The sequence below is a fragment of the Nicrophorus vespilloides genome, unplaced genomic scaffold (genome assembly GCF_001412225.1).
Source record: "Nicrophorus vespilloides isolate i.1.1-1 unplaced genomic scaffold, Nicve_v1.0, whole genome shotgun sequence".
In the NCBI taxonomy this organism is placed as follows: Eukaryota; Metazoa; Arthropoda; class Insecta; order Coleoptera; family Silphidae; genus Nicrophorus; species Nicrophorus vespilloides.
In genome coordinates this window covers 66,262-88,985 of record NW_017099872.1, presented here as the reverse complement: position 1 = coordinate 88,985, position 22,724 = coordinate 66,262, and the positions used below count along the sequence as shown (strand labels likewise).

Genomic DNA, 22,724 nt, shown 5'->3' with positions numbered 1-22,724 from the left:
CAAAATTATTATCGTCTTTATTTTTATTTCAAATACATTAATTGTTTTGTTTAAATTGACAAGTTAACTTTGTTAAATTATATAATAAACCCACTGATTGACGTCTATCAATTTCTGCAGAAATGTCACAAATACGTTAATGACATTTTGATTGCGGATGGATGAAATGCAAAAATATCATAAATTAAAGAACTATGATAGATATTATTGTTCACATATATAATTAAAAAGATTGAATTAATGATTTGTGCAAAAAATATGTGTTAATATTGTTTGATTCTAACGTTATTTAATAACTAAATGGTAACGCTTCTTTTATGACACTTTACTGTTGATGGATGGATGATTAATGAAATGCTAACAAAATTATTATCGTCTTTATTTTTATTTCAAATACATTTTAATATAAAATCAAATTATACACGGGAAAAGAAAAAGGAACAAAACAAAAACTTATATAAAAATTTGTTTGTTTTTTTTTCCCTTTTTTCATATTTGTTCAGCAATTAAAATAATAGTTACAAATATAAGATTTTTGGGCACTTATATTCTTCTGGGAGGATTCGGGGATGGGTAGTAATTGGTTTGGCGAGGTTTTCTCTTCAGCGACGCGCGCGCTAACATCAACGCAGCAGCAGTAGTAGTAATAATAATAATAGTAGTAGTAGTATTAGAGAGCAAGAAATGATAGGAAAGGAAAGAGAACGAACGGAACAAGAGAGGTAAGAGACCAAAACAGGTGCAGGCGGCGAATTTTGAGATCACGTATAATAATTACACAAAACAGTTACACAATGTTCGTCTTTGTTTCCTTTAAAAAAAAAATTAATTAATAATAGTATTAATAATAATCATATAAGATAAATGCATGCATCATATATCACCAGAAATGCATCTCTTAAGAACCTGCAGAATCTTCATGTACAAATAGTCTATAGACTATATGTTTTGTGTACGTTGAAAGAGACGAAGGGTAAATAAGATAATGAGCGCAAGTCATGCAAGTAGAAAATAATTATTAATTAAAAAATAAAACAAAATAAAATATCACAAATATATCAATGTATATATATTAAAATTAGAAATATGTTGTGTTGATTATGTCGTGTATATAAATTCCTCGAGGTTACTCGTCGTAATTATTTCTCATTTCTCTCTCTGTTTTTCCGTCTAATCTCCCCTTTTAATAAGAGATCAATCGTCTTTTGGTTTTCTTCCACGAGCGGAAATCATACGTGTGGAAATGTCAACAAGTCTCAAGTCTATGTATATATATATATAATTTTTTTTCTCATAATAAAACAAAAGAAGAAAATAAACGCACACTTCAATTCTTCGATGTATTTTGTTTTCAAAAAAATTTTAAACGCTAAACTGAAGCTAAGAAAATTTGTAAAATATTTGAAAAACTGTTGAAATAGATTTCGTACAAAATAAGGATTAATCAATTCATATTTTCGCTTTGTACAGAAGAACAACAAATCGCGATATTAGCAAAAAAAATTTCGTCGATCCCCAAACATGAGCAAACAAACATGAAAATAATGGAGGAGGAAAATATTTAAAAAAAATATATTTGTAAATAATAATAATTAGTTAAAAAAAAAATGGCACTCGTCGAAATGTGTGCGAAACGTACGGAAAACGACTAAAGTTCTCGCTAATACTATAAGACAGTTTCATGTATCCATTCTTGAATCTCTCTCACTCTCACTCACTCACAAACATCCATATATATATCAGCCAATCATTTACTTTTATTTGCGAACCAATCGCGCGTCATCACTTTCTTTCTCATTACTCAATAAATATTATATTGGAAGTCCTTTAAAAAACAAACTAAAAATAAAAACGAATAATATATGTACAATTGTAATAATATGAGAGACGCAAGGAATCAATCAATCATTTCTCCATTCATACATTCACACTCCTTTTGCATCTTCTTCTCGGCCTAAACTTAAAAAAATCAATAAATTATTAAATTATACAATAATAGTAATAGTAAATGCAAAGTGTGCTATATATATATATATTCAATATCATATATACGACATCTTTATATATATATATATATAATCTTATACTTTTTTTTTTGTTCTTTCATTTCAAATCATTTGTATCGTCTCGTTTCTTGTATATATATAGCAGTTACATTAAAAATCAGCTATCCTGAATCAATCGTTCCAATCCAATCCACACTTGTCTTTCTTCCCTTTTTACACAATCAAACGACCGTTCGAAGAATACACCAACTTCCCATGTTCGTGTATGTATGTATGTATGTATATATGTATATAAAAATCGATTATAAAATAAATCAGATACAAACTGTGTGTTTTAAAATTGAACCTTCCTATTAAATGCCTAAACACAACCCCGATACAAACTTGCTTTTTTTTTTGTTCCTCTCCTTTGCATCCTCATTAATATATATATATTTTTATGTATGTGTATGTATATATACTTCATCTTAAATCCACAATTTCACAACTTCCTTCTTCGAATGCAACAGCCATAGGAAACATTCTTCGCAATACTCTTCTTCATCCACATTCTTCATATCTTAATATACAGTTAATATCCAAGAGGGGGCAGATGGACTCCATTCGCTGGGTTCATCAATTGTTTTCTTTTCTTCTTCTTCTTCTTCTTTGTTTTAAATATACATATACGTTGTTGGTTACTTTAAAAAAAAATAATAAAACGAACAAACAACTCAAAAAATAATACATAGAAATAAATGCACAATAGTCGTAGTGGAAAAAGAGTGAATTATCTTCGGTTCAGTTCGGATTTGATTGCTGGAAGGAAAGAAAAAAATAAATGAAGAATAAAACAGTTGTTGCTGGTGCAAATGGTTTAGAACTGTACCGTCTATAATGTCCTGCTTCATTTTGGAGACTTCCTTCCGCACCTCCTTGATGATTTCGTTTTTGAGCGCCTCCAGCTCGGTGGGCGCGATGGACAGGTTGTCGGTGAGGCCGTTCACCTTGAGGATCGTCTCTTCGGATGCAGATCCGAAACGCTTGCGGACGCTCTTCGGGGAATCGCCGTTGTTGAACTTGCTGCTGTTCGCAGGAAGAGTGTTCGTCTTCTCCCAGGTCGCCTTCTTGTCGTCTTCATCCGCATCCGGAACCTTCTTCTCAACCTACACAAAAAAAAAACATAAGTTATACAATATTCCACGCGCATTCTAAACGAGAATAAGCCAAGAACAAATTCCCGGGATTAAAACCTAGTTAGATTCTCCACAACTCAATGACTTCATTCATTCTACTTGCACAATACCACCCGTTCTTCTTATATCTAACATTTCTTCTATATTTTTTTTTTACTCTCGAGCTTTCTAAATAAACCTTTACATAATCGCTGACATTCACACTTAGCTATAGTTCCCTGAAAACTTGCAACCTTTATGCTTCTATTTATATTGACATTCCGTTTTACTCACTGCAGTGGCGAAAAATGCAATGATAGTAATTTTATTTGAGATTTCAATTTCTAACAATAAATAATATTTAAGAAATGTTAATGAGAGTGTAAATCGTTATAGTTATTATGAATGTGCATTGAATGAATATGCCTGAGAAGATAAAAAGAGTTCGACGAAACAAAGACAATTATAATAGTGGAACCACGAAGAAGAAGGTAGCGAAAGAAGAGAAAGAGACAATAAAACAATGGTACTTACGGCCGCCCTTCTGCGCGCTAACGTTTTCGCCATCTCATCCATCATGCAGGCCATACTTCCGCCGCCACCTCTACCTATTGTTCCGTAGTTGCTGCCACCGCTGCTAGTCGAAGATCCACTATTCTCTGCCGGCGGTGGAGTATTCTGTGAATGCATATTATCTCTGAATTTCGGTTTCGTTTTCTCTCACAACAGAAAAAACCAACAAATTGCAATTGAAACTGTATCATTTAAGATTCAGCTATAAAATCAATCAAATGATTTACAATCTCTGTAAAGTTGTCTTATAATAATCTTGTAATTCAAGCTTTTCAGATGTGTCTCACGAGTAATGCTGATCTTGTAAGAAATGTGAATAGTTTCAGTTATTAAGATAACAATATGGTTTACCTTGCTATTTCTTTTTAATCTTGCGCTCTGCAATTGAGCGGCCAAGGAGTTACTTTCGACCATGTCGCTGCTAGCCGACCGGGACATGTTGGCCGGTGGAGGTGGAGGCGGTGGGGGTCCTCCTCCACCGCCCATGGGAGGCGGACCTCCACCTCCACCCATCGGTGGTGGTCCACCGATGACGCCGCCACCGACGACCATGAGAGGCGGCGGACCGCTAGGAACTGGCGGTGGTCCGCCTCCAAGCATCGGCGGTGGGCACATTGGAGGCGCCGGAGGTGCCATCGGCATTTGACCCATGGGCGGCGGAGGCGGTGGTCCACCGGACATCATCGCATTGGCCATCATGGGAGGCGGTGCCGGAGGAGCGCTGGTCGTGCGTTGGTGGCCGGGATTTGAGGGCGGCGACACCGGACTAGGCTGCACGATGCTGCTGGGTGTCGCCGGCGCGACAGGAACATTATTCATGGGCGACGTCTGCTGCTGCGGCGACATCAGCGCCGACGATATCCTGCGCTCCTGGATCATGGCAACATCCTCCCTGGTCATCGTGCGGTACCCCATGTCCTCGTCGTACTGCTGCTGAGCAGGAGAATACTGTTGCTGGGGTTGCTGCTGCGGCGGTGGCTGCTGTTGCATAGTCTGTTGCTGTTGCATGGTCTGTTGCTGTTGCATCGTCGGTTGCTGCAGCATCGTCTGCTGCTGCATGGTCTGCTGTTGTTGCACGTACTGCTGCTGTTGCTGCATAGTTTGTTGTTGTTGCTGCTGCTGTTGCTTTACTCTATCCACATTTCCAAGAATCTAAAACAGCAATTTCTGATTAGTTACGAAAACAGGAAACGTAATTTACACAATAACTACTTCTAAGGAATGGAACATCGCTCTGGCAAAGAGATCCGCGTCCTCCTTGCAACTGAAATTGAGTCCGTAGACCTGCTTGTTGTCCCTCCATTGATGGAAGGTGGCCGTCGCCTGGTTGTACTTCAAGCCCTTCAGGATGGCGCAATTGATGACGACCTCGTGATCCTGCAGCTTCCTCCCGACGACCCTGAACGTCTGCTGAGCCGTGTGCTGGTAGATGTGGACCTTGGAAAGACCCAAAGATGATCCCGATGGTACCCATTTCTTGTTCACGTCATCGTACACCATCACACTAGCACGGGCACTCGCAATCGATTGTTCACTAGACAACAGCAGCAAAAGAAAGGGGGAAAAAAAAACGAATCAGTATTAGAAATACAATCGCCACAAACGAACAAAAGGCCTCCTGCAATCTTATATTCCTAACAGAAAGAGGCGACAACATCAAAGTTCATTAAACTAGCATAGCTGAAGCAGGAGAATTAGTCAATTAGTTAGATGGCGATGAAGATGATGATAATGATGATCACGTTCATTCGTGAACCTACCAGGCCCAGTACTGTTCCCAGCTCTCGCGTTTCTTCCTCCTCAATTCCACCTCGTATTGTTCGTCGAACTCTTTGTAAAACTCATCAAACAGATCTTCCATGTTGCGAGTAGCACGCGGAACGAGTTCTATATATGTATATAAGTATGTATATAAATTCGCGATACTGCTGCTGCTTGCGTTGTTGTTATTAACGGCGGAGCGCAAGAAACGTAATCACTTTCACTCTCGAATTACTTCGCGTTGCGTTCCATTATTATTTGCTCGAGAACGAAAGGAGAGGAAGCACAAAAAAGAAAAGAACGAACGAGCAAAATGTGTCGGTTATTATACACACACACATATATATCTCTCTCCCTAAACACGCAACGTCACCGACCCGCAATACTTATTCATGTATGTACTTGCAGCTAAATAAAAATGTGTTTGTATAGTGAGTTTGTACAAACCGACTGATAATATAATAACCAGTTCCCCTCCAATTTTCACACCGATTATATAATATCATAAAACGCCGCCGCCTCCTCTTCTTCTATGCGGAGGAGACGCACTTCCCCAATTTGGTGTTTCGATTGGCAAACGCAAACGCAACAAATCTTTATTTCTACAGCACCAATATTCATTCACACATTAATTAATCGCATTTTCTTAAACGAAATCGACCCAACTAATCCATCCATCAACACCGCTCTTATTAACACTTTAATCAAACTAATTGAACCCGATTTTCTCCAGCAAGCTCATCTAATCAAGTTTCACTTAGCGAGAAGGTACATCGTTTCAGCTAAATACAGAATAAACGCAGCAACAGCATATTTGCGCTCTAATAAAATTGTAAATTAAATCGAATTGGATTGCTGTCGAAACAATTGATTGCATTCCGCTTGAATTCCAACAATTAATACAAATGAACGTGAAAAGAGTCTGTTTACAATTAACCCATCGATTTGCAATAGATCACAACGCTGACTACATCTATAACCACCACCCACACAGTAAACGTTCACAATAAGCTGATTTTAATTCGTCCATTGATTTATTGATGATTCCACCACCGCCACCGAATCCGTTAAGCTCGCAACCGCAAAACATGATTAATGTTTACGTGCAAGTTAATAACAAACGCGCCGCTGTTATTGGAAATCAAATTCGTGCAGCTTACGCTATTACACATTTTTATTCATCACTGCGCATTAATTTCATTATGATAATCTTACCAAAATAATGAAGATTATTTAACATTCAAAAAGCAAACCGAAAATCGCTTCAATCTTCACCGCATGCGATAATATTCTCTCTGCACTTTCTCGGTGTCCGGTTTCAACTTATTTTTGGGTTGATCTTTAAAGTCTTCGGGCTTCCACCAGTCCTTTGTTAATTCACTCCGAGCGTGATTCATAATTCTAAAATTACGCTTATTTGTATTTCAGTTTTTTTTTACAAGACAAGAACTTTGCACAAAACAATTCTGGAAAATCTAAGTCATCATGTCTCTCGAGTATCAAACATTAGTAACAATTTTCTTTATATATTTATGAATCTACAAGATTTCAGAATTCGTTTCTGTACAAAGTATAACTTGTTGTGTATCCACGTAATTCCTATTGTTAACTTATTTCATTCACATTTTCGTGTTTACTTTCATAATTATCTGAAATGTAAACAAATAGTTAATGTATAATAAACAGAAAACTGGAAACAAAGACGTGAATTGAAACAATTAAAGAAAAACATGTATATGGGAAAGTCTCCAAAATGATTCTAATTTATTTATATATTGACTGGATAATCTTTCACTTTTATTGAAATTATTGACCGTAGGTGGTTCAGAATCTAAAATCTAAAGAAATGGCATTCTCTACAAAGTTTATTGCACAATCGTATTTGAATTGAATTCAAATTTCACTCGCATTTATTGATAAATGAATAGGCGAAAATAATAATAGAAATTAAGATTAAATGAGTTTCGATCTTATTGGAATTAGTACAGGGCGCAAACTAAAGTATTAATAGAACAATCAGAGGGGAAATATAATAATAGATAGTGGGTGACACACGAAAATGAATTTAATCAACTGATTGTGATATCCCCGCAGCATTCGCGTGGGTTTCGCTTTCACAAAACTGACTTCCTATTCGATAATAAAAGTACGCGTGTAACCGCATCACAACGGAAATGCGGCTTTAATAATACTCGTGTCTTTGCTGCTGCTGCTGTTGTTGTTGTTGATGTTATTATTTGCAACCAAAAACCATCGTCTAACGTGTATTTCTCGCTTGATTTCACGAAATTCGATCGCAGCAACACTAGACGCAAGAAAGAAGCAAGCATCGTTGCATCGGCCTCCTTCGATGCAACGCAATTACGCAACCCGACTCGACAACATTTATTAATTAACAATTTTGCCACCGCTGAGGAAGGTATTATTGTTTTCGAGTCGAGCGCACGAAAGAAAAGAAAAAACAACAAACATTCGAGGAAATCATGCAAGCATGCAAAACAACCATGCCGAATGCACTATGGGCGTTTCGCAAACAAGTGGATTACGCATTATTACATTCTTTGCCATGCCTTTACCGATAATCATTATCACTACATTCTTTTTTTGTTGTTACCGAAATAATAATTATCATCTTTGCAGAATCCCTTCGCGTTAATCTGAGCGAATAAAATGCACAACAAACTATTTGTTTCCATCAAAAAACTTGATTATCTTTCCAGACCGACGAATTTCCAATAGGACGTGTCAACAAATAGTCAAAGATAGGACGAAGTGCCACACCTTAGACTCGAGAAATCGCAAAATTGATTATAGCATCGATTTAATGTATGAAATGGAAATATACGAATAGCGGTGGCGCATTTTATAAATTTAATAAACAAAAAATCAATTGAAATTTACTCGATACAAATCGAATTTGTACTGTTAGGAATTCAGCAAAGCGTTTTGATCGCCTCATATTGTGTTTGTATTCTTCGAAAGTCGATGATTTGGCGGAATTTCCAGTTACTAAGAAACATGCGTACGCTATGAAATGAAATGATTTGATAAGTAAAAGAGGGTTGAGTGTGTATGTATGTAGATTATTGAAGACTAGAAGTAAATGTAGAGACGACAAAAAAAAACTATATAGACTAACTAGGTATATTGTATTTGTAGATACCTTCTACGTGTCTCAGCGTTGGCGCTCATTTCGGCAACGCTGAAAAGAGTCGGAACATAATAATAATAATATATACACACACATTGTTAACAATTATCATCACGCTCGTCACTCTTCCGGAATACAATGGTATCCGGATGAGGAATGACTAACCGTCCACTTAGGCAAACTCTCTCTCTATAATTTATAATGACTCAAAACAATTTACATGTTTTTTTTTTATCAATTTCAATTTCCCTCTTCCTGGTCCCACTTCTACATCAAATACCATAAGTTTATCTAAACTCTGGAAATTCTCCGAATGATTCAGAGCATACACAGATAAAACCAAAAAACACGTTTTTATCAAATATTTGATTTTGCATCACAGACAAATTTGAAATGAAATATGTATACGTTTTAAGTAACGCTGAAAAATTAACTGAAATCGCGAAATAAAACGTGCAGTTTAAGTGTGCAACTTAAATACTTAGTTGTATTTCTTTTCAACTTTAATACCCGATAAGAGCGTACAAAAACAATCATATTTTTATGTGTACTTATCAATGATACGAGCTCTATTTCTGTCACAACAAATAGTATCTATTCGTTGCAAAATATGAAAACATATTTCAATTATAAACCGTATATACTTTAAGAATCTTATAGGAATGAGAGCATATTTGAGAAACATTGAAAACTTCATGAAAGAAAGATTTGAATTTAGTAAAGAGAATATTAGTAATTCCTAAACATGACAAGAAACTTGGCTCCCAAACTACGTGTTTCTGGAATACTAAAGATGTTGAGGAAACAGGAAGTTTCGTATCTACAACGAATCGACATGCGTTTAATATAAATGTAAAAGTATCAATTAACAAGTTTTTATCCGAAAATTGTAGAAATGAGACTTAAGTTTCCTGCTACGACTGATCCAATTGGAAATATGTAAATGCATTATTATTATTTCATGTGAATCGATGTTATTGTTTCAACTTGAACGCGATAAACAGCGAGGACGCGCCCTTGTGGAATCTTATGCTTTGCACAAGGATTGTCGCGACTAATCCTCGTTTCCTTCTTTCAATTGTAGTTGGCTTTTTTTTTTAATATAAACAGTGCATAAAGATTTCGAGACATATGGTATTTGGATTACGTTTTAATGGATCTGCATATGGTGTTTATTTGTACAGAAGAGGTCGTAGTGAAATGTAGTAGGCGTAGGTAGGAAAAAACAAATAGTGTCCCTTTCTTTCTTTAATGGGGAGCAGTTTTTATGACTCCGAGGAAACAAAACAAGAAAAGTTGTTAAATGACTTGAGATCTGTTTGCACAATGAATTGGTTTTTGTTTGATTCTTTCTTCGAAAACATCGTCGAGCAATGAGTTTAAGGTTGACCCTTGGAGGGTCCTGGAGGGTGTCATGGAGGACACCACCTTCCGGCTAGGATTTTCCAGCGGGGTGGAATAAAATTACGATGAATGTTGAGAGAGAGATACTTTCACCCTCCGGATCGGGGTTGTAGGTAGTAGTAGGTCTCCCTATTTCTCCCCAGCCATTGGGAAATAAAGAGTTCAACACACCCAAAAGTTTCACCCAAAATCGATATGTAAAAATTAGCCGACAAAAGAGGATCGGGCACAATTCCGCACTCTGGATATAAACAATGGGTTGTCACTCGATTTGCGTGTAGAAACGGGAGAGGATGAAGGAAGAAGCGCACAGAACAAAAAAAAAAGAGCAGTCTTCGTCTTGATCCATCGAAGATGCGGATAATTCGCCGGGAATGCATGAGAGAGTTCGACTGACTGACAACACAGTGATAATAGGGCTCTGTGGGGGAGAGAGACAGATAAGGAGAGGATGCTGAACTCACCTCATCTTTGCAGTGTGAATTTGCGAATCCCGTTTTCTTCCTCTCCACTATTCCTTTTTCCCTTTTTGCGAAAACGTACCGAGAAGCGAACGGTAGGTAGGTAATGACCCTCTCGTCTCCTCACATTCACCTGCACCGCAACACCATATCACACACGCTCTCAGCCCTCTTGAAATCCTCCTCCTTCTGCTGCTGCGAATTCGTTTACTTGCGTTCACTTCGGAGACATTTGACTACGGATCGCAAACTACTACAACACTTTTACTATCCTACTCAAGAAACGAAAATGACGGCGGCGCCATCATGTTGTCATTGCGACCAGCCCGAAACCGCCGCCAATCGCAGCACGCGCGCGCCTTTCCCGCCCCTTTTCGAAAAACCTCACCGTGCAGATCTGCTGCTGCTGTTAGGCCTGAAGCGATTGCGGTAGTCCGCAAGCTTTGATTAGATTTAATCATTCGCCTCGAAAGGAAACAATATTACATTATCCACATTTTACGAACCAAGTCTTAAGAAACCTTGACACAATCTCATTGAAAAAGTTTATCCATTCAAAAATTCTAAATTTTATGCTTTAATTAGCACGAATTTATAATGAAATGAAAACACAGAAATCATTGACTTATTGACTTTTCAGTTTAATTCGAATTTGGATTAATTTGATCACATTGTTCAAATCAGAATACTTTCAATTTCAACTTAATATTCCCAAAAGTATTATAAGAAACTGACTTAGATTTTAATGATCATAAAGTTAAGAAATGCAAGCATTCATTTCTCATCATTGCTCAAATTAGATTACTATACTTTCTATTTAATATTACTAAAAAGTATCTCCAGAAGCTTTGTTTAAATATAAGTCATCACAAATTTAAATTACTTTAGTATAAAACTTTTCTCAATTCTTTAACTTCTTTAAGTAAGCTTAGATGAAAATATCATTGATTTCTATGACAACAAAAAGCTATTGTTTTAAATAAAGTGACTTCAATTCAAACTAATTTAATGAGTTGTTAAATTATTTATTTTTAAATTCAAAATTTTATGCTTTAATTAACACGAATTAATAATTAAATGAAAACACAGAAATCATTGACTTTTCAGTTTAATTCGAATTTGAATGAATTTGATCACATTATTCAAATCAGAATACTTTCAATTTCAACTTAATATTCCCAAAAAGTATTATAAGAAATCTGACTTAGATTTTAATGATTATAAAGTTAAGAAAATTTCTTTTTGCATTCATTTCTCATCATTGCTCAAATTAGATTACATATACTTTCTATTTAATATTACTAAAAAGTATCTCCAGAAGCTTTGTTTAAATATAAGTCTACATAAATTCAAATAACTTTAGTATAAAAGATAAACTTTTCTCAATTCTTTAACTTCTAGTAAGCTTAGATGAAAATATCATTGTTTTCTATGACAACAAAAAGCTATTGTTTTAAATGAAGTGACTATTAATCAATTCAAACTAATTTTAATGAGTTGTTAAATTATTTATTTTTAGAATTATTCGGTAGGAAACATCGTTAATAAATAATTAATCGAGAGGAAGGGAGAGAGATTGAGGAATGTCTGCGTAACCGCATCTGAATTCCGTCGAAATGAAATACAGTTATGATAACAGCTTTATCACCATACGATAATAAGCGTATAAGATTAATTGAATAATCTCGCTAATTGAAAGAAATAACTGTGAGTTGTTTGCGTAATAAAAATAAACGTTAACTCTTTTCTGTTTATTGCATTAAGCAATTTCGATATACTATTTCAATTAACAAACTAGAATGCGTTGCGTGTTTTTTCATAACGATCAGACCAGCTGACATCAAAATGCGATTGATATGTTTTCGTTATTCCCAACAAAGAGAATATATTTACATCTACGATCGTATAACGAACTGGAAACAAATAAATAAACGAGGTGAAGAAGGAATGAACATGAGATTATTCGTGTCGCGATTAATGCGTTTTCTTTAATTTTCTACGAATTGGAGGCCTCTCTTTGCTGTAGAAATTACAGGTCTTGATGAATTTCCTGAAATTTATATCATTATTATTATAATTTAATATTTAGATGGTGATTCAATTGTGGTTCTTACTCTAATAGGAACGGTAGGAAAGGATACCGGAATATCCGGAAATGGTCCAGCTCCCAAAATGGAGAAAACTGGTAATAAGTTATGTTCCCTTGGTTTGGTTTTCTAGCATTCTTTGCTAATTCTGAAAGCTGCAATTGAAGATATATATAAATAAATGTATTGTTTTATGATGCGCGAAGACGCTACCTTCTTTCCCAAAGTGTACGGTATAACGCTGTCATCTTCTGCGTGCAAAATCATCACTGGGCAATCGACATCCACGATGCTGTTGCTAGTGTTGAAAAAGAATCCGTTCCTCTCCAACGGTGAAACTATCGTGTTTTCAAACCACGGCAACCAGGCGAAAAGCTACAAATACGGTTCGAGTATTAATGATCTGCGATGTTAATGAAACGAACGAGAATGATAAGTGTTAATAACTTGAACGTGTTAATTTTCAAATTAGTGTACTATAACTTATCTTTCTCGTAACATGTTCATAATTGTACCCTTCCATAAGGATGCACCGGAATCTCTTCAGCCATCGACGTCAGTGGAGCTTCCAAAATCAGACCCATGGGCATCAACCGTTCCTTCTTCAATTTGGTGATTGTCAGAGCGCTCAAAGCGGTGCCCAGAGAGTGGCCCCAAATGTAAATGTGATTGTTCGTTTTGGCGCGAATCCATTTGTAAATTTCCACGAAATCTTTGGAGATGCCTTCTTCAGAGAGCAACACTTTACTGGAATCACCAAACCCTGAAATTATGTTGCAACTGTATCTCGTTACGTTATAACGAAGAATGTTGATATTACCTCTGTATTCAACAGCAATAACATGAAAGTAGTCCTTGAGCACAGCAAAAGTACCTTTGGAGTCAGTCCTTGTTTCACCGCTGCCATGGAAATGAATGATTGTGCTGTAATTGCTTGTGGCTAAGGCTTTGTCAAAGTCCAGTTCGTTCTCCAGCTCTGTAGGCAACACATGCCAAATGCCCAAGGTGACGCTCTCGTCTGGATGATCAATTGTGTGGTATATGTTGCGAATCCCTTGGAAGGGTGATTCATAGTCAAGCGGATTGTCTGATAAGCCCACTAAAAAACAATAATAGTCAAACACTATCATATAGTGTGATATGATAAGGAAAAACAAGTGTAACTTACTGTTTGTAAACATGAGCATCCTCTGAAATGTGACTGAATATTTGAAAGCCACCGGCACTATGATGAATGCTATAATTAGCAGGCAGCAGAGTATTGCAATTCTAAAAATAAAAACTACATTGAAACCAACATTCACAAACAACAACAACAATAATAACAATAATACTTACATCAAAGCTATTGAGTAGAACATGAATTTGCTTAATTTACAATGTTTTCGATAGTATCTAGGGCAACTGTGCAGCTTCAGTAAAGCTAATTTCATTTTTGGCAATATCTTATCACAGACCATTTCTCAGCAACAATCCACAGCCCCCCTGAAGTGAAACAACAACAACAAACGCAGCTCTCTCGATTAAAATACTTCAGAGTTATGAAAGTAAACGCAACAGAACTTTACACCCACGCATTTTTCGATTGTATAATTTCCTCGGAATTTATGCAGCGAACTGAGAGGAACAATCACTGCGAACCAATTAAAACGCAGTAAATACAGGTAGCGCACAGGTAAATATTGATGTCAAGGTGGATGAGCAGGCAACCAAACGTACACCGGTGCATTGATTTATCGTACTTTATTTGGTAAATTTACAGTAATATTCAAAATCTTATTGGTTTAAATATTGAATAACATAATAACAATAATAATTTATTACTTTAGTCATAGAAAAAAAGCAAAAAAATAGATAATTCCTCTTATTATAAGTGCAAATGGTTACTGAACATAAGTTGTTGATTAATGGAAAAGTGTTTCAGTTTAACGTAAATTTATATATACTCTTAAATTAATAATGTCGTTCTTTGTTATTTATACAATTTGATATCCGATAAGTTTTTTTTTTGAACTTTGAACATTACTATAATTTGATTGGCATTATTATAGGCAACCAAATTCACGTTGCATTTTAATTATTTATATTTAAATTTAAATATTCAAATAAAGATCTTACCATATCTTTACGTACTTGTACGATAATTAACGCGTGTATGTCATAAAGTGAATTGGCTGTGTTGAAAACGCTTGCTTCTCCAATTTTCTTAGCTCATTGTTTGCATTAATCGACAATAATTATAAGATGATTAAGTAGAAAGCTTTTGCAATTACGTAGAGGTGTGCATTACAGAAGAACCTTTTTGCAGGTGCATCGTTTTGTGAGCGGTTCGAAAAACCTATCAATTGTCGAGGAACATTACGCGTCTGGAAATCAATTTCGTAGTCATTCCAGTTACTTTGTTTGCAAGTAGTTTAGTTAGTTAGTTAGTAGCGGTCGCGACACCGTTGTGTTTGAATGAATACATTTGCCAATTATTATCTGCGCGTGCCATCCGTTTAATTAAACGGAATTAATTCGAAACGAAAATAGTGGCACGTTCTTTCGACGATTCATCAATGTACTCTAATTTAATTGCCCATTTTTCACAGGTAAGTTCGCATTTATCGTTAGTTTTACTATTTTTTGAAAAGACCGTTTGTTATTGTTTGTTGTCTGCGCTTGCCAGATTTTCTGGAAATTGAAAATTGTAATTGGAAAGCTGCGCATCGGACCATGCGATCCACCGAACGAACGGATGTCTCTCTCGAAAAGCATTACTCATAGGTGTATCCTTGATGGTTTTTTGTACGTAAAAGAATGAATGAACAAGGAGCAACAACGTTCGCTTCTTTTAATACATATGACTGCATTCGAGGATCAACAATGGCTTCGAAAACAAAGAAAGCCTTATCCCTCCGAAACAAAAACGCATGCACGCACGCACACTAGACCCGGGAGCTCTGTGAAAAGGGAAAACGCAGTTACAGTTAACCATCGGAATTGGAAGGTGGCCTCACCTACATACATAATTATCAATTAAACGCATAAATTCGGACTTTTATTTTTATATCTTTAGCTTAAAATTAACCTGCGCTCAAGGGAAACGCGACAATAACAGAAATAGAGCGCATTGTGAAACACCTTCTTCTTTTTTTGGCTTTCATCGAATTCCGCGCAAAATTGCTGCTCGAAGGGAGAGAGTGGAGTGCGACATCACAGCAGAAGATAACACCCATCCAGCCAGCCAGTGTTGTGTCACCTGTCAAAAACGATGGTGGTGGTGGTGGTGCTAACAGATGTCAAAATTTCGTTTTCTTTGTGGAGTTGAAAGTTGGATGGAAACGGTTCGAGCTGGAATTGGTTTTAAAATGTGTATTGTTCGACGTTGAATGGTAGTTTTCGTTGGTTCTGCTGGTAAGTCCGTTCGTGTCGCCCTATAACCTCTAAACGCCAGTCGCGAGAACCAGAAAATTAAAAAAAATGAAGTACGACGATAGCTAACCTCTCAGGCCGCAGCCTACTCCAACAAACAAATTTCTAATTGGATTCCGACCGCAGCCTCCTTCATCGCCTTAAATAAATCAAATTCTATCTTTAAATGATCTCAGATTAAACGTATTTCAATCTACACTCTTGCTTTGCATGGATACACATACATATGCATATATATATAGCATACCCCTTGGGGGTTTCCTCTGCCACTTATAGGGAGGTGACTTTATTTTTAACACCTCAATCCTTAAACTAATTCCATGCATAGTTGAATCACTGTTAAAGCCATATTCGGATTCAATGGCTTTTCCTTCCTTATTTATAGCTCGAGTGATTCACTCAGCACCAAAAAATTTATTTTGCAAGGATCATATTTTGCTACTAATTGAGACTCCTATGCAAAATTCTGTTTGAGAAACAAGAAACTGTGTGCAATTCCACATTTGCTGATGATTTAATCACTGTGGGCTGTTGCATGCATGCATGCTAATTCCTTCCTGAAATTATTCAGTTTGCTGGGCTTAGTGGAAAACCAGTTATAATAGAATTTTTGGAAATTACTTTATCTAATTAATGATTCTCGAAAATAATGTTTATTGCAAAAATTAGTAATAATTAATATTTCCACCATTATATTGATATTAGATTTAACAAGTAATATTCATAACAAGAAACTTTCACAATTCTAGAATTACATTATTTTTGATATATTCCAAGAATAACAACTGTTTTATTACCTTCACTGGTATTTTGAAAGTCGTAATTGTAGTGTTAATTTGTGAGTCCTAAATAAATACTATTGAAGTAACTGTTCAGGAAATAATAAATATGCTAAAAGTCTAATAGGAAATAGTTTATTTTATTATTGAAAAAGAACTCCAGTGACTCATCAGTGTTTAGATTTTTTTTTATCAGTTCTTCAAGAATGTAGACATATGTAATCTGTTTATGATAATGAAAAATTTGCATAAATTTTCCTGTTAGAATTTTGTAATATATGGATTGATTGAAATTTTATAATTTTATGTTTATGTTGTGAAGAATAACTGTTTAAATCGAATGTGGGTATTTGAACAGTGAACTTTATCTACCGTTAATTCTTGTGATTAGTTTTGTTAAGTGGATATTTTTTTATGAGGCTTTTAAGGCTAATAGTGTTGTTATATTTAGTTTTGTTTGAGATATGTTTGTTATCGTCTGCGTTAATGGATTAATTTACGATATTAAAACGTATGCAATGTTTTTCAAAACATCATTGTTGACTGTTTATTTTTTTTTCTGGACAAGTAGAAGATATCATTCATTCATATTTTTTGATATACAATGTATGGTTTGTAAAGTGTGTGCATCATATTTATTGTGAGTTTTTTTTTTGAATGAAATTATTAGTATTAGAATGAAGTGCGTTATCACTCCTTATACGATAAAATTAATTAATAGTCATGCTACATAGCTTATACCAACAATGCAGAGAAATTAATTAACTAACATATATTTTTTTGCGTTCACCTTGCCTGTTTCAGCGTTAATGGGTGTGTTGTGAGTCGCTCCTGCGGAAAGGTCAATAATGGACGAAACGTTGGAAGTGTTGTCGCCGCCGTCGTCCACGGATGAAGGTGAGAAAGTGCCGGAGTCGCCGAAACCTTTGGCGTTCACCATCGACTTTGGGGAGGAAAAGTCCATCAACAACCAACGACTGAAATCGATGGTGGAGAAGTACCAGAAGAAGCATCGCAGGGGCCAATCACTGTCCAAAATCGAGGACGCCTCTACCTCGACCACCGCAATCAAAAAGCCGCCCCAATGTCTGAGTGGAAATCTGCCGCGCAAATCAAATTACCTTCCGGAATTGCCAAACGCCATGTCCTCCATGGAGAAGAGCACGCGCGGCCTCAACATGCTGAAGCTTGAACTTCCGCTGAAGAACACGACCACCGACAAATTCCAGTGCTCCAGTCCAGAGGATCTTAAGAACGGAAGCATTGAAGATGAAGAACAAATTTCACCTAGTCTGCTCGAGGATTGCAGACGATTATCTAGTCCGGACAAGAATGACGTCCATGAGTTTGTGGAGGGTACGGAATTCGATTTCGATATTTCAGATGCGGTGAGCGATGCGGGAACGTACACTCTGGACGCGGACAACTACTCCGAGGAGCAGAAGGCGCGCATGAGTATAGATCACAAATTCGAGATCGAGGAGGTCTCGGTGTTCAGGAAGACGCAGGAGTACGTGCAGAGTTTGGCCACGCTGGAGCAGGAGGTAACTCCGGTGGAGGAAGAGGCGCCAACGCCTGTCCAGAAACCGCAGACGCTGTCCTTTGCACAGAACAATCAGCCGAGCAAGCTTTCTCCGATCGTCTCGCCCACGCAAAACATCTCGATTATGCAATACGAAGGTGAGCCGAAGCCGGTGAATTTCATGGAGAGCACGAACCGTACGTTCTCGAAGATCATGATGCCTAGTCCGAAAGCTCGCACAGGGATCGGCCTCGAGAAGGAGGCTGATCACGGCAACATAATTTCGATCACGTCTAGCGGTGCTTTCAGGACGAAAGAGGAACGCGACAGGATAAACAGGCGCAAGTTAAGTTTAGCCAAATCGGAGATACAAGTGCAGACGTACATTTCGAATAACGAGGAGGATGCTCCCAAAGATGTGCACGAACTGAAACCGCTCAGGAGAAATCTGAGCGCCAACCTAGTGCTAGTAAGTGAAAACGTACCGCAGACTATAAACAATATTAAATCTAAGAACGCTTTGCAAGAAGAGATCGTACAAACCAATGTGTCTGTGGGAAAAGTGGTCAATTTACCGCCGTGCATTGGTGGCATGTCCGGCAAAAATTCGCCTACGAAGATTCCGTCACCCATCCACACGTCGAGGCCGCGCAGCAGGACCAGCTCGAACTCGCTGAACGTGGACTTGTCCGATAGCAGCTTAGAGACGGAATCGTACTTGAGGCCCACACAGTGTTTATTGAATTCCTTGCAGCAGAAGCTCTCGATGGAGAACAGCGACAACGATTGCGACAATTACGAAACCAAATATTTGAATAACGATGCGAGAAATTTGCTTAAGAAGCCGACGCACATCCGACACAATTCGCTGGACGACCGAAACATGAAGACGAACAAACTGGAGCACTTTCAGAATAAGAACTTTATTGATCAATCTTACGCCAACGTGTTGAATCAATATTCCCATGGCAAAGTGCACAAGATCCAGAACTCTCCAAACAACAGTCCGATCCGGAGGTCGAGCAGTTTCTCGACGAAAAACCACATCAACACCAAGTGTTCAAACATCACGCAGAAGGAGAGCAACATACGGAATTCTCCGAACCTGGGACGAAATGGGTCGATCCAGAGGTCCTCGTCGACGGCGACAATGCGATCATCGATGCTCATACGACACGCCGATCACAGAATGGATAGGAACCAGTTTGGTGAGACGGAATCGAGCTCGGAAGAGGATTTGAAGCATAACATCAGGAAAAAGGACATCACAAATACACGGTACAATCGCGCGTTCAGCTTGAGGCGTGGCCGTCTGGAATCGGAGTCGCCTCCGGGGCGGTGTCCGAACACGCCCGAGATGCACCGAAAGTTCCAGCCGAACGAGCACATCAGATCGGAGAGGGCGATATCCGTCGACAGGAAACCGAAGGTCTCTTCCAACGAGGTCCAAAGCAAGTACTTACAGAACCTCTCCAAACCGAAGACTGTCCAACTTAAGGCCGAGGTCAAACTGCCGCAGAAGATCGGCAATCTAGCGACGAAACCATCACCGAAACCGCAAGTCTTCTCCAGGACCGACACCGGCCGCTTCAGCATGAGAACGAACAAACCGCCTCCAGTTACGAATTCGCAGAAGACGATCCGAAAAGAAATACCAGGTAATATAGTATGATAAACATAAACTTAATGAAGATGATAAAATGTCCAATTTTATTTTATTTCAGTTGGTAAAAAACCGTCTGGACCTAGGAGCAACTCGTCGCTGACGAGTAAAGAGGTGGATTTTCAGAACTGGAAGCGCAGAAAAAGCTACGACCCTAGGAAGGCTGCAGCCGAGGGTAAACGAAAAGCCGAATTAGCTAAGAAAAATAGCACACCGATGACGCAATCGTATCACGAAGCTAACCAGGATTGCGATAGCTCACCGTCACATTCTAGCTCCGTGCATCGATCGCAGGTGAGTCTCTCTACTTCATGCATCTTCATGCGTCCAGGTGTTGGTAAACGAATAAATTGGTGTTCCTTCGTTTTTCTAGTTAAACTCTTGGTACAATACTCTATAGCCGTGTTCCTATAGAGATTAGTATCCGAGATATCTATATATACTTTTTGTTAAAAAAAAATAAAATACGAAACGGTGATGGTATTTATTATATGTAAGTAAGTTTCTTCTTTCAATCGCATTAACAGAAAGTTAACAGGTTGATATAATGCTTGACTCGATTAAGAATACATTCATTTCTATCTAACATGATTCATTCATCATTACATCATCTCTGCGACAAAACTATAAAAAAAAAAGCCACGAGAAATACTTATGATTTTGGCATTAATTATGTGCGTGTTTCTTCTTTCTTTACTAACTAAATGTTCAAAGGATGATTTGGTCGGAGCGACTAGAGAATTGCTGGTGATAAGCTTAAAATGGCAAGTTAAATTAAACGAATTAAAAACAAAAATACAACACGGTTTCACGTTTGTTTTGTTTTCTTTTTTTTGCGCACTTAACAAATGCAACAAGATTTAACAGCGGAGATGTGCAATTACACAAGCACCCATGTACATAATATCATCGTCTATGGAAAGGATGGCAATTGTTATTCTATCAAGGTCATGAGACGTAAATGGAAGTCTTTCTGACCGTTACGTATTTTGTGGGACAGCGTTAGAACTAGCCAAAATCGTGTTTGAAATGTATAATTTTTTAATAGAGTTCGTTAATTTCGGTATATAAACTTTTTCCTTTACTTTAAAAATTAGAAATTAATTGCCATCCTTCCTTGAACTAAAAAAAAAATAATAATATATGTTTATTGTTGCGTCTTTTCATTTTCGACTACTTTCTCGCAAAAGTTTAATTGGACGAATGACTAATGTGTGTGTATGAACCAGAGTTTTCATGGAACAGCAGCGTTGGAACAGTACGTGTCTTCGGAGGAGGAGGAAGAGGATTTGACTCTGTCGCCGGACGAGGGCTTCAGTCCACCAACGCCGAGTCCTTGCGACATGAGCCCGAACCACGTCAATCTGAGGTACGCCTGGAAGGATCCTCGTCTCCATCATCATCATCATTAGTTGTTCCGTTTCTTCCCTCGTATCTTTTTCGTCGACTCAAAAAAAAGAATAAATAAACAAGGAAACCACATAATATCCATATCATAATCACCGATCCTCTCAATCATCTCACAACGTCATCAAAACTATACACACTTTCCCCCTTTAACCCAATATAATATAATTATCTATATTATATATCGAGTAATATTTATAACGAAAAGGTGCAATATTCTTGCTTTCAAATTAATCGATCATTTGACATAGTTAATTAAATACTATTAAGTTTAAAATAATAGTAATCATACGTTGTTATTAATAATTATATTTATTATTGTATTTTTTTTTGTTTCTTCAAATCAAATCACCCTTGTTGTTATTGTAACGGTAATAATAACGATCATAATAATACTGTAACTTCCAATTTTCACTTTGTTTATATTATCATCTACTATAAATATAAAAAACAAAAAAATATATATAAATATATACATGTGAATCTTAGTTATAAGGAATAAATGATTTTTTTTTGTGTAATTAGGGCTACAAAACAATGTGATTTTATATATTCTGAGATTATGATGTGCAAAACGATGTTTATGTTTCTTTGGAGATGAAAAAAAAAAGGAAGAAAGAAAGAAAAGAAAACGAGAGTTAATACTTTAAATAAATTATTATTTACGTTACTAAACAGAAACAAATCGAAATCAAATGTTATTCAATGTTTTGTTACAATTATTCTACATTATATTTATATATACAAGCTCACAAACACAAGACATGCATTTTGCAGAGATCGTTATTAATTTGTGATCTAGCCCCCTACATCCCCCAGCTCGTGATTATCCTTCCTCTTGTGTTTTTGTTTCGTTTTTGATGACAAACGGCTTTGTGTTTTTTTTTTAATTGATTACGTTATGAATTGCTTTATTTAAATAAATTATACGCACTTCCTATTTTTTTTTTCTTCATTTCTTTTGCTTATTGCTCGTGATTTTCTAAATGGCATTTAGTGAAAGCGCTGTATTTGCTTTCTCGAAACCGACAGTTCCTTGTCTTCTCATAAAAAAATTATTGAGCGTGTACAGTTGGTTGCCTACGACTTCTACGTTCGCGCAAATTTACAAGAAATTCAAATTTAAAGATTATTAATTATTATTGAATCGTAATACTTATATTTGCATCATGATTGCAATAATAAGAATTCTACTTTTTTATGTTTATAAACATTAACATTTGTATTTAAATGATTAAATTTAAGAAAATTATACGTAAACATGATTGTAAGTAATAATATAATAGTGATCAGGAAATGAAACTGAAATTAATGCACTAGTATAAAATATTATATATTGTTG

General features: G+C 36.7%; 3 protein-coding genes across 8 annotated transcripts; 1 reads left to right on the top strand and 2 right to left on the bottom strand.

Annotated features, from left to right (window-relative positions):
* Positions 1-2,059: 2,059 nt before the first annotated feature.
* On the bottom strand, positions 2,060-10,842 carry LOC108565936 (protein enabled-like). 3 transcript variants are annotated; one of them, XM_017925614.1, is made up of 7 exons: positions 10,514-10,842; positions 8,658-8,696; positions 4,946-5,267; positions 4,085-4,885; positions 3,695-3,838; positions 2,875-3,151; positions 2,061-2,804 (listed from the first exon to the last, which is right to left on the bottom strand). In XM_017925614.1, the coding sequence occupies exons 1-7, from the start codon at positions 10,516-10,518 to the stop codon at positions 2,776-2,778; spliced, it is 1,617 nt and encodes a 538-aa protein (XP_017781103.1). In that variant the 5' UTR covers positions 10,519-10,842; the 3' UTR covers positions 2,061-2,775. The 3 variants fall into 3 exon arrangements, with proteins under 3 accessions (XP_017781102.1, XP_017781103.1, XP_017781106.1); XM_017925613.1 differs by lacking the exons at positions 8,658-8,696; positions 10,514-10,842 and adding an exon at positions 5,494-6,358 and having other exon boundaries at positions 2,060-2,804; XM_017925617.1 differs by lacking the exon at positions 8,658-8,696.
* Positions 10,843-12,246: 1,404 nt separating this feature from the next.
* Positions 12,247-14,261, bottom strand: LOC108565928 (monoacylglycerol lipase ABHD12-like). Its single transcript, XM_017925603.1, has 7 exons — positions 13,936-14,261; positions 13,766-13,866; positions 13,418-13,696; positions 13,113-13,360; positions 12,811-12,972; positions 12,625-12,752; positions 12,247-12,560 (listed from the first exon to the last, which is right to left on the bottom strand). The coding sequence occupies exons 1-7, from the start codon at positions 14,055-14,057 to the stop codon at positions 12,485-12,487; spliced, it is 1,116 nt and encodes a 371-aa protein (XP_017781092.1). The 5' UTR covers positions 14,058-14,261; the 3' UTR covers positions 12,247-12,484.
* An 825-nt stretch (positions 14,262-15,086) lies between these two features.
* LOC108565937 lies at positions 15,087-21,645 on the top strand. 4 transcript variants are annotated; one of them, XR_001891194.1, is made up of 5 exons: positions 15,597-15,993; positions 17,595-19,970; positions 20,037-20,269; positions 20,349-20,468; positions 21,205-21,283. XR_001891194.1 is itself a non-coding variant. In XM_017925619.1 (4 exons), the coding sequence occupies exons 2-4, from the start codon at positions 17,639-17,641 to the stop codon at positions 21,385-21,387; spliced, it is 2,748 nt and encodes a 915-aa protein (XP_017781108.1). In that variant the 5' UTR covers positions 15,087-15,188; positions 17,595-17,638; the 3' UTR covers positions 21,388-21,645. The 4 variants fall into 4 exon arrangements, 2 of the variants coding, with proteins under 2 accessions (XP_017781108.1, XP_017781107.1); XR_001891195.1 differs by having other exon boundaries at positions 20,349-20,472; positions 21,205-21,219; XM_017925619.1 differs by lacking the exons at positions 15,597-15,993; positions 20,349-20,468 and adding an exon at positions 15,087-15,188 and having other exon boundaries at positions 21,205-21,645.
* Positions 21,646-22,724: the final 1,079 nt, after the last annotated feature.

Excerpts from the sequence above, each read along its gene's own strand:
- LOC108565936 (XM_017925613.1), bottom strand. The coding sequence starts at position 5,594 with ATGGAAGATCTGTTTGATGAGTTTTACAAAGAGTTCGACGAACAATAC. Across the intron at positions 3,839-4,084 it reads GATTAAAAAGAAATAGCAAG|AATACTCCACCGCCGGCAGA; the intron begins GTAAACCATATT and ends ATGCATTCACAG. Across the intron at positions 3,152-3,694 it reads TAGCGCGCAGAAGGGCGGCC|GTTGAGAAGAAGGTTCCGGA; the intron begins GTAAGTACCATT and ends TTTTTTGTGTAG.
- LOC108565928 (XM_017925603.1), bottom strand. The coding sequence starts at position 14,057 with ATGGTCTGTGATAAGATATTGCCAAAAATGAAATTAGCTTTACTGAAG. Across the intron at positions 13,697-13,765 it reads GATGCTCATGTTTACAAACA|TGGGCTTATCAGACAATCCG; the intron begins GTAAGTTACACT and ends ATTGTTTTTTAG. Across the intron at positions 12,561-12,624 it reads TTCCTACCGTTCCTATTAGA|GAAATTCATCAAGACCTGTA; the intron begins GTAAGAACCACA and ends TATAAATTTCAG.
- LOC108565937 (XM_017925619.1), top strand. The coding sequence starts at position 17,639 with ATGGACGAAACGTTGGAAGTGTTGTCGCCGCCGTCGTCCACGGATGAA. Across the intron at positions 19,971-20,036 it reads GATCCGAAAAGAAATACCAG|TTGGTAAAAAACCGTCTGGA; the intron begins GTAATATAGTAT and ends ATTTTATTTCAG. Across the intron at positions 20,270-21,204 it reads GCTCCGTGCATCGATCGCAG|AGTTTTCATGGAACAGCAGC; the intron begins GTGAGTCTCTCT and ends TGTATGAACCAG.